Source organism: Anabrus simplex, chromosome 7 (assembly GCF_040414725.1).
Source record: "Anabrus simplex isolate iqAnaSimp1 chromosome 7, ASM4041472v1, whole genome shotgun sequence".
NCBI lineage: Eukaryota > Metazoa > Arthropoda > Insecta > Orthoptera > Tettigoniidae > Anabrus > Anabrus simplex.
In genome coordinates this window covers 130002331-130013856 of record NC_090271.1, presented here as the reverse complement: position 1 = coordinate 130013856, position 11526 = coordinate 130002331, and the positions used below count along the sequence as shown (strand labels likewise).

At 39.6% G+C, this 11526-nt stretch overlaps 1 protein-coding gene across 2 annotated transcripts in view; it reads right to left on the bottom strand.

Annotated features, from left to right (window-relative positions):
• Positions 1-5918: 5918 nt before the first annotated feature.
• The window catches only part of Mettl2 (methyltransferase-like protein), a 97933-nt gene continuing 92325 nt past the window's right edge, over positions 5919-11526 (bottom strand). Inside the window, exon 6 of one of the 2 annotated variants that reach the window (XM_067151322.2) lies at positions 5919-10379. In XM_067151322.2, coding sequence (XP_067007423.2) covers positions 10237-10379 — 143 coding nt within the window. In that variant the 3' untranslated portion in view covers positions 5919-10236. The remainder of the gene's footprint in view (positions 10380-11526) is intronic. The other variant, XM_067151323.2, reaches the window with a different exon arrangement.

Sequence of the window (11526 nt, the reverse complement as noted above, 5' to 3'; positions counted from 1 at the left end):
ACCACTGCTGCAAGTAAATACCAAAAGAAAAATCCTGAAGTCCATAGAGCAGCAGCGGACAAGTATCAGAAGAATAAACTCAAGGTTCATAGAACAGCGGCAGTCACGTACCAGAAGAATAACCCCAAGGTTCATAGAGCAGTGGCACCGACATACCAGAAAAATAATCCTGAGTTTCATAGAGCAGCGGCAGCTACATACCAGCAAAATAATCGCGAATATCACAGGACAATTTAAACGCGATATGAGCAACATCACACTGGGGTCCGAAAAGAAAGATGATTGCGTCCATGTAAAATTAAGTTTCGTTCCGGGATGTCTTATGATCCTGAAATTAATTAGGAAGATAACAGCTTGATAACCACTGGTACAATGATCCATAAATGCCAATTCTGCAATGCTCTCAAGTGGAAAGATGAAACACCAGGCATGTGTTGCGATTCTGGCAAGGTTCTGCTGCCACCACTCTAATCTCCACCTGAACCATTGTACAGTTACTAATGGGTGCCCATCCAGATCATGGTCATTTTTTTGATCGAATTAGAAAATACAGCAGCTGTTTCCAAATGACATCTTTAGGTGCTAAGCAAGTCATCCAACCCAGCTTTATGCCAACTTTCAAAATACAAGGTCAAATTTAGCATTCCATAGGCAGTCTATTGCCAAATGCTCATCAAGATCCTGGATTTTTGCAGATTTACTTTAATGAGGTGGCTAATGAAATAAATGAAGCATTGCTTACATATTTTGATGCAGAAGAAATAGAGTATAAATCGGACGACATGGTATTACAAACGGATGGTGCTGTCGACTGAATACAATTCATACCACTGAAATAGTCTTGCAGCATATTAGGCCATACAGTTGAATACAGAAAAATGGCCAACTAAATAGTGCCTTGTCTGTCCAGTCGATCACCTGAATACAATCCATGGTGGTAACTCTTCATCTAGTACAATGTAGCACTGCATTAGAGCTTGCTCAATCGGGAAAGCAACACAAAATCCAAACATTGAAGGTTCAGTTACCACCACTGTCTGGTTGGCCATTCTTGCTCCGCGTATTAGCAAAGCATGACATACCCACCAAAATGAGCAAGATATTTATGAGAAACTCTTTAAAATTTATAATAATTAGAATTTTCAACGTTGGGAGGACAAGTTATATCGAACTCGTGGACTTGTCCCATCAAGCGCCTGGTGCATGATCAGCACGGAGGTTGAAATCTAGAGGTAATACTGGTCATCGGGTGGATCACGCTCCAGGCACGTCAGTAGTTTACTGTGCATTGTTTACCACAGATAGCAAACAAATGCATAAGTACGATTACAAGCATAAATACGGTTACACGCAGCCCCGTCATAGCTCCTTACGGTACTTCCAGGAAGGGGCTGGTGACTCAGACGACCTGGAATCTCCCAGCTGGCCTGTGAAGGGGCCGGCCTTTCCGTGTATTGTTCTCAGCGACCGGCTTACCTGTGAGTTCCTTGGAGATTCAATGGGAATATTCTGCCTGTAGTGACATCGTGAAATTTCTGGATCAAATCACGTGAGCTACAAAAAGGGAGCCTAGTTGCGGACAGTCAGTCAGAGTTGGACTCTGTGGGGGAGTCAGTGTGAGACTCAATGAGCTGGGGTTCGGTGGCTGGGCTGAGGGCGACAGAGGTGTTGGCTGTTGTCAGTGTCCCACCGAGGTCTGAAAGAGGAGCTGCTGTGGTGTCAGAGAGACCAGTGTGTAGGTGAAGACAACAGAATGAAAGATTGTACTGTGTGTTCGTGTAATTCTGTAGACTCGGGATCGCCGTGAGCCAGCGAGGAAACGCGCTATCGTGAGTGCGAGGATAAATGGACATGTGTTTATGTTCGACGTTGTGAGTATCGTCCTGCTGTAATATTGTTGAGCTGTTCAACTGCTCACTGCATGGAACTGTGTGAAGTACTGGACTACCATTGGAGTCGAACCGACGAACAGTCGTCGTGTGTTGTATAGCCAGGGGCACTGTGTTCAAATCCAGTTGTCCACGCACAGTGGCTGTAGGAGGTGACTGGACTTGGGGGAAAGTGAAAGTAAGGATTAGTGTCCCAGGTAAAGGAACGAGCTGGACCCTTGCTGCGCTATAAGGTAGAGAGATTTGTAAATAGGCTTGTAATTAGTGTGGCCATTCATAACTGGTTAGAATTGTTTGTATTTAAATATGTGTGTGCATTTATTTATTTTCTTTTTTGCTATTCATTCGGGGTGTTGACCTAAGAAGATCTTTTGCCCCTACTTTGCACCATATGTTATGAACCTGCGTGAAGTTGGAAATTGTGGAAGTGTAAAGTGTTGAATGTGAGGAAAGGAACATTAAGGACGACACAAACACCCAGTCCCCAGGCCAGGGATATTAATCATGTACAAATTTTAAAAACCTGACCTGGCCGGGAATTGAACCCGGGGCCGCTGGGTGACAGGCGGACGCATTGCCCCCTACATCGCGGGGCAGCCATCCTGAAATAAATTAGAGTAATGAAACAGATGCTGTTTTATTCATAACAAATGGTGTCAAAAGTTAGAATAGACGCCATGTGTGATACTTCATTGTAATCAGCGTGAATGAGCGGACCAGAAACTGCATGTTTCGACTGCCATCGGAAACATTCCAGAACGTCGATGTATAATGAATGCACACTCATATAAATCTACTTTTCATCTTTTATTAATTACTGCATGCCAGTTGAGACCAGAGGTCACACGAAAATGGAGGCGCAGTTAAATGTGCTCTTCGATATGATGAAGAAGATGGAGAAGAAGATGGAAGAAAATCAAAAGAAGATGGTGGAGAAGATGGAAGAAGGCTATAAGAAGATGGAAGAAAGCCAGGAGAGGATAGTTGAAAGCCAGAAGAGGATGATAAAGGAAATAAAGAAATTTGTAAATAGACTTATAATTAGTGTGGCCATTCTAACCAGTTAGAATTGTTTGTGTTTAAATACACTGACTGACAGTGAAAATGCAACACCAAGGAGGAGTGGTTCGAAAGGGATGAAAGTTGGGGAAAAAACAGAGACGGCACGGACGAATAATTGATGTTTATTTCAAACCGATATGCAGGTTACACAATGCGCACGGCATCGACTCAGTAGGATGTAGGACCACCGCGAGCGGCGATGCACGCAGAAACACGTCGAGGTACAGAGTCAATAAGAGTGCGGATGGTGTCCTGAGGGATGGTTCTCCATTCTCTGTCAACCATTTGCCACAGTTGGTCGTCCGTACGAGGCTGGGGCAGAGTTTGCAAACGGCGTCCAATGAGATCCCACACGTGTTCGATTGGTGAGAGATCCGGAGAGTACGCTGGCCACGGAAGCATCTGTACACCTCGTAGAGCCTGTTGGGAGATGCGAGCAGTGTGTGCGCGGGCATTATCCTGCTGAAACAGAGCATTGGGCAGCCCCTGAAGGTACGGGAGTGCCACCGGCCGCAGCACATGCTGCACGTAGCGGTGGGCATTTAACGTGCCTTGAATACGCACTAGAGGTGACGTGGAATCATACGCAATAGCGCCCCAAACCATGATGCCGCGTTGTCTAGCGGTAGGGCGCTCCACAGTTACTGCCGGATTTGACCTTTCTCCACGCCGACGCCACACTCGTCTGCGGTGACTATCAATGACAGAACAGAAGCATGACTCATCGGAGAACACGACGTTCCGCCATTCCCTCATCCAAGTCGCTCTAGCCCGGCACCATGCCAGGCGTGCACGTCTATGCTGTGGAGTCAATGGTAGTCTTCTGAGCGGACGCCGGGAGTGCAGGCCTCCTTCAACCAATCGACGGGAAATTGTTCTGGTCGATATTGGAACAGCCAGGGTGTCTTGCACATGCTGAAGAATGGCGGTTGACGTGGCGTGCGGGGCTGCCACCGCTTGGCGGCGGATGCGCCGATCCTCGCGTGCTGACGTCACTCGGGCTGCGCCTGGACCCCTCGCACGTGCCACATGTCCCTGCGCCAACCATCTTCGCCACAGGCGCTGCACCGTGGACACATCCCTATGGGTATCGGCTGCGATTTGACGAAGCGACCAACCTGCCCTTCTCAGCCCGATCACCATACCCCTCGTAAAGTCGTCTGTCTGCTGGAAATGCCTCCGTTGACGGCGGCCTGGCATTCTTAGCTATACACGTGTCCTGTGGCACACGACAACACGTTCTACAATGACTGTCGGCTGAGAAATCACGGTACGAAGTGGGCCATTCGCCAACGCCGTGTCCCATTTATCGTTCGCTACGTGCGCAGCACGGCGGCGCATTTCACATCATGAGCGTACCTCAGTGACGTCAGTCTACCCTGCAACTGGCATAAAGTTCTGACCACTCCTTCTTGGTGTTGCATTTGCTCTGTCAGTCAGTGTATGTATGTGCGCATTTATTAGGCCATCCTGAAATAAATTAGAGTAATGAAACAGATGGAGCTTTATTTGTAACAATATATTCATATTTACACTTATACAATTATACATTACAATGTGCTCATCATTGCAAACTTGCCAACTGCCAAGGTGTTATTTCATCTGTTGAAGTGCACCATTTATTTGGTGGACCTCATGATGTTGAAGGAACTGCATTGTCAACCATCGGAACAAAATATAAATAAAATGATAACATAAGGACCATGACTCAGTCAAAAATGATTACTACATGTTCTTTCATGCTACTCATAAATATGATGGAGTAAAATGACAATTACAAGTTCAGTCCTTTCACTGAACTTATTACAGTAGTGGAATTCACTTCAAAAGTGGAATCACTTTTAATTCCCTTGAAGTAATAATAAAAAGAAAATTCAGTGTCTTACATCACACTGAAGTTGTCTTGCTGCTCAAGGATCCCAAAAAGAATGATGTGTGACGAAAACTGCAGAGAGAATATACATGGGAAACTGAATACGCATGTGCAAATCTGGCTACGGATGAACCTCCCAGTAGATTGGGATAATAAGGAGAGTCTTTCTTACCATGCGGGAAACCTCTAATTCACGTTTCCTAGCACCTGTCCCATGATGCGCTAGGCATGTGCTCCGCATAGGACATAACAATAAGGTTACGGCCAAACTTTCATGACACATTCTTCACACGTAAAAGAAAAAAAAGATATATATTTGCCTGGTGTGAAAATGGGAAACCACGGAAAACCATTTTCAGAGCTGCCGACAGTGGGGTTCGAACCTACTATCTCCCGAATACTGGATACTATAATACCAATATAAATGGTCCGTTATTGGACATTATAAATTTTCCAGCTAACTCATCCAGCTGGAAAATTTATAATGTCCAATAACGGACCATTTATATTGGTATTATAAATTTACTCATTCAGGACAAATATTTCAGATTCCCTATGGGAATCAACATCTATATCATCTGATGGCCAGGCAGGCATCAATTTTTGATAATGAGACAAAGTCTCTTAGTGCATTGGCACTGCCGGTGGCTCTAGTTAGCCTACGTAGTGGCCTCCACGGTATGCACTAGGCAGCGTATTGGTAGGTGTGCTAGGTACCAACTGATGAGCCCACCCTAGCACACGAGAGCGAAACGCTGGCAACCAAGAATGAGTTAGCTGGAAAATTTATAATGTCCAATAACGGACCATTTATATTGGTATTATAAATTTACTCATTCAGGACAAATATTTCAGATTCCCTATGGGAATCAACATCTATATCATCTGATGGCCAGGCAGGCATCAATTTTTGATAATGAAACAAAGTCTCTTAATGCATTGGCACTGCCGGTGGCTCTAGTTAGCCTACGCAGTGGCCTCCACGGTATGCACTAGGCAGCGTATTGGTAGGTGTGCTAGGTACCAACTGATGAGCCCACCCTAGCACACGAGGGCGAAACGCTGGCAACCAAGAATGAGTTAGCTGGAAAATTTATAATGTCCAATAACGGACCATTTATATTGGTATTATAAATTTACTCATTCAGGACAAATATTTCAGATTCCCTATGGGAATCAACATCTATATCATCTACTGGATACTAGCCGCACTTAAGCGACTGCAGCTATCGAGCTCGGTAAAATATATTATATGGACATAGATATGGAAATGTTCAAAATGCCCTCAGTAAGCATTGATACGACGAGGCAAATCCTGGGGCTGTACTTTAATTAAGGCCACGGCCGCTTCCTTCCCATTCCTAGGCCTTTCCTATCCCATCGTCGCCATAAGACCTATCTGTGTCATGCGACGTAAAGAAAAGAAGAAAAAAAAGCATTGATACGTGATCAACCTGCTTACACATTGAATCCTAGATGCGCTGATTTTGAACATATCATGCGAGAAAGAGTTTAATGTAGTATGCTGGTATGTTCTGTTCCTGTGTGTTTCTCATTATTAATGTACTATGCAGAGTTGTATAAAATGTGTTCTAACATGGAAATTAAGTGTTCCCAGACCAATGTCCATTATAACATATTTTCTTCTTCAACATGTGAAGAATATGTCCTGAAATTTTGGCAGTACCATGATGTTATATCCTGTATGCTCAACACAATCTAATAAGCTGAAAATCTATTTCAAATACAATGCAGTCGTGGAAGCTAAATATTCAATTAAGGTCCGGCTCCATGGCTAAATGGTAAGCGCGCTGGCCTTTGGCCACAGGGGTCCCGGGTTCGATTCCCGGTAGGGTCGGGAATTTTAACCATCATTGGTTAATTTCGCTGGCACGAGGGCTGGGTGTATGTGTCGTCTTCATCTTCATTTCATCTTCATCACGACGTGCAGGTCGCCTACGGGTGTCAAATCAAAAGACCTGCACCTGGCGAGCCAAACATGTCCTCTGACACTCCCGGCACCAAAAGCCATACGCCATTTCATTTCATTCAATTAAGATGTCCGTCAGCGAACAACTAGCATGCACTCTACAATTATGCTGGTTATAGTGCCAGACTTGTAGCTCAAATCCTTGCAAACAAAACAAGCAATGACTCAGGCCACCATAGCTCAATCAGCCGAGTATCAGACATAAAATCAGAAGATCATGGGTTCGGTTCGCAATGGTATCCGGTTGGCCATTTCTGTTCTGTACTTAACACCTCTTCAGGTTGAACCACTGTACATACTTGAAATGACCTAAAATCTGCAAATGATATCATGTACTGACTTTAACTAATAAAATAATTATTTCTTTAATTGGAATGTTTTATATTTCCACAATTGAATACTTAGTAAGATATAAATACATAATATTATTAGAACATGTTTCAGTCTGTCAGACCTTCTTCAGCTAATGAAATAATATGTTTATTTAATAAATTGTTGAGGTGGTGGTGTTATAGGCACATATATAAATTTATTTTGAGAATGATTTTTATCATTACAGTACATGCATGCATCTTCATTACAGACCATTATGGCTTTCATGCAAGCCTCTGTGAATTTACTAGATTCCACCACAATCCTCTATTTGTAACTAATTTTGTGGCCTTGTTTAGTTCTATACCTCTTATCTTTAAATTGTTAGAAACTGAGTTTAATCATCATCATCTTGGTCTCTACTTCTCTTATCCTCCATAACAGAGTCCATTATTCTTCTAGGTAACCTATCCCCCTCCATTCGCCTCACATGATCCACCACCAAAGCTGGTTTACGAGTACAGCTTCATCCATCAAGTTCATTCCTAACTTAGCCTTTATCTTCTCGTTGCGAGTACCCTCCTGCAATTGTTCCCAACTATTTGTACCTCCAATCGTTAATGAACTTGAAATATTCTTTGAATAAAGAAAGGAAATATATAATAAAATGGATGATTCCAAAGCGATGTTCAATTTTATATCCTTTAGAAAGGGAAACATGCCTTTCATGTGCTTTTCTGAAGTTTTATAGAAATTGCAGGAGTGCTAAGCAAATGTGTTGTTAGATTAAGGTGATTAAGTAGTGAGGGGGAGGAGAGGAGTGATGTAGGCGGGATCGTGTTCTCTTACGTAATATAAAAAAATCTTAAAAAATATTTTTCGTGTTTTAAATATGTTATGTTCTTCAAAAAGGAAATTGGTTTGTTCAGGAATTGCATTTAGATTAATGCTAGAATTATTTCTTTGATCTAATAGAAAGTGAATGTTTTCATAAATGTTCATTATAGTACTTTTTTTTGCATTTTATGGAGGATTGTTAAATCTTGATTGATAGAAGTAAAATTGTGAGAAAAACTTTTCATATGTATGTTCATGGCCAAATAACAATTGTATTATTTAGCATTTATGTCTTCTTGATACTGTGTGTGAAAGTTCCTTCCTGTTTAACCTACATGACTAGAGTTACAATATGTACATTTGAGTCTGTAAATAAACTACTGGTAGTACAGGATTGAGTATGTAAATACTAGAATCAGAATATTTATCATTATTATTGATGGTGTGGGTGTTGAAAAATAATTTAGAATTGATATTATTAGTTTTGAAAGCTATGTTGAAGTTAAGTTTTAAAGATATTAGTTACTTGAAAAATATTGTTATTCTTGTAAGTAAATGTAAGAATGTTCTCTTTTTCTTTTGGATCTATGATTAATTTAGTGGATTTATTTATTTATTTACTAAGTACTAGCTCTTACTGGCTTTGCTCACGTTGATTCCATAATTTTATCAAAGTAATAGTTCTTAGGTACTGCACTGAGACATTATCTGAAAATCCCTAAGGCACTAAAACTCACCGAAAAACTGAGTTTTATTTAACCTAGTACCTCTTTGAAAGCCACGTTTGTAGTATTGCCTTATGAGGCTAAGATAACCAGGCTATTAGCACATCTAACTCTGGAATATGCAAAACAGAACTGTACATGTGGGAAACAGTCCTCTCCCAAGTTGAAAAAAAAAAAAAAACAATGTTCCTTTATTGAGGTGTTCATCTGCAGTTGAAGTAGAAAACCAAGAAGATCACTCCTGGGATAACAAAGAGAAGGATTTTAGCTTCTGTTTCTCCTCGGTCATCCTACCAAAGCTTCATACAGTTAATTCTAAACTGCATACCATAATACAGCATTAAGTCCATGGCAGAGCAAGGAATTGAACATGGACTAACCATGCAGAAAATCAATACACTAACCTACAAACAATGACAGTAGCTCTAATATTTTAGGGTTAGAAATTATATTCCCTTTTGGTTACAGTCTTGGCCCAAAGCAACATTCTCTCTTTATGCAAAGAGAATGTTTATATTCATTCTCCTCACATAAGATATTTATTTTCACATAATTATCTCTTGTTATCACAGGAGATCTCAATAATTTTATCTCAGCTTTGCAATTAATAGTATGATTATTACCTGAATCATAATCTACTCATTACCTATCCCCTTCACTACAAAGCTTTTGTAAGATAGAATTGCCTTGAAAATGTCTTCAACAAAAAGTGATACAACATCATCATCTTTCAATTAACAGTATCCCAGTAATTTCCACAGTTTCAATAAAGCAGTGAAGATTATGTTCAGTGAAAATTAAGACCAGTCACCTAAAACAACATTTCATTTCATTGAAGTTTCCCAAATAAAGAAGGGGAAATATTTTGATTCTTTAGGAATGTATAAGATGGAGTAATGGGAGTTACAGTGGGTGAAGGTAAAGAAAAGACTTCAACACCATTATAGAAGAGGAGAGGGAAAGGAAATCTGGTAAGTTCTATATTAAATAATTCTAAAACTGTAACCTATTTTGTCTTTATATAAAACATTTGATAATAAAAAAGAATACAGGTTACAAACCTAACAGATTATTGACAATTAAAATTCTTTTGTTTTTCAACTAGGTCAGCATGAGAATAAATGTGTTACCTTGAAAAGATGTTAAGAATACATAATTCAAAAACAGATATATATATAATATGGTACAATTCTCAACACCTATACTTAACATGAAATGTTATAATCACAGGCTACAAAACATAGGTGCACCATACAAAGGACAACCACTGATCCTTATTTCATATGCAAGGAGGACTGAAATCATGAAAAGAATCATAAGAACCAGTACTCCTGAGACTGCATGTCTTAACTGAGCATGCTGGCATTAAAATCCAGTAGGCTGATGAAAGTTACTTCTATCACTGCAGTATCACAGAAGACTGAAGATTCTGTGCTGTTTTATTTTATCCCTAGTTCTGTAAATTGCTCCTCCTCCTCTTCTCTTTCACGGTTCTGCTGCTATGTAAATGAATTATTTTAACACTTCGGTTCTAATACCTAGATGGCATTATGTGACTGGCTTACGGTATTTAGCTTGGATCCAGACACGATACATCTTAATCTGTTTCCCACGATTTACTTGAAGTCGCCGGTCAACCAGGTTTTGTTCTTCTACAAAACCAGCATTCTCAAAAAATGTTCTGACATCATCTGAAATAAATCATAATCTTGTAATTTTAAAAAATGCCACTAATAACCTTACACATTAGCTGCTCTTAAAACAATAATCACCACCATCACTAACTTCAGGGTTGCCAACCCCAAAATTTTACAATACCTCAGATCTGAATTTGAAAAAATACTGAAAGGAAGAAGATACAGGGAAATAATAATGTTGCTGTTAATCTAAAACTTTGCATCTCCAGAAATCTAATTTATTTAGGAAGGACAGTAATAATAATAAAACATAACTTTTCAATAAGAATTAGAATTAATAAATGCAATGTTAATGCATATAGAAAACTATTTTAATGCAAATAATTAAAAAATTGAAAAAATATAATAGAAAAGGGATGTATAACGAAATAGCATTAATTCATTGCCAAGCCATTTGGAGACACAGTAAAACCTGTGCAGTTGATCACCTCTGTAACATGACCACCTGTTGTAACCAACCACACTTTGACTGAACTGGCAAATTTGCATTTGTTTATATATAGAATTTACTCTGTCTAACTTAAATTTTGACCACAATTTGATAAAATTTTATATATTTTTCACCTGTATAACTTGGCCTAACCACACCCGGGCGACTGGAGTTGGACATTGATGATGATGATGATGATGATGATGATGATGATAATAATAATAATAATAATAATAATAATAATAATAATAATAAATAATTATTTGTGAGGAAATAAATTATTATTATTATTATTATTATTATTATTATTATTATTATTATTATTATTATAACTTGACCACTGTAATACTAGCTCTTGAGAATTTAATGGTACAGAAATTCCTCATAATTACACCAAGGTTAACTTCCAAGTCTATCTTTGTACTATACTTTCACAACCATCCTTGTGCCTAAAAGTAGCTACTATACTGTATTAACATTGGTCAACCAACTCTTCCTTTATAAGAAGAAGGTCAAATTCCAACAATCTCACCCACTTAGCAAAAATTTGCTATTGCTATATGGTCAACTATCCCTTCCTTTTGAAACAGAATATTAAAGTTGATTGTGTGGATTCAACACTACAGTACTCTTTTTACTTAAATGTTAGATGATCCAGTTCCAACAAATAGTGAGGCCCTGAAACGAGTCAACCAATTAATTAAATACTGT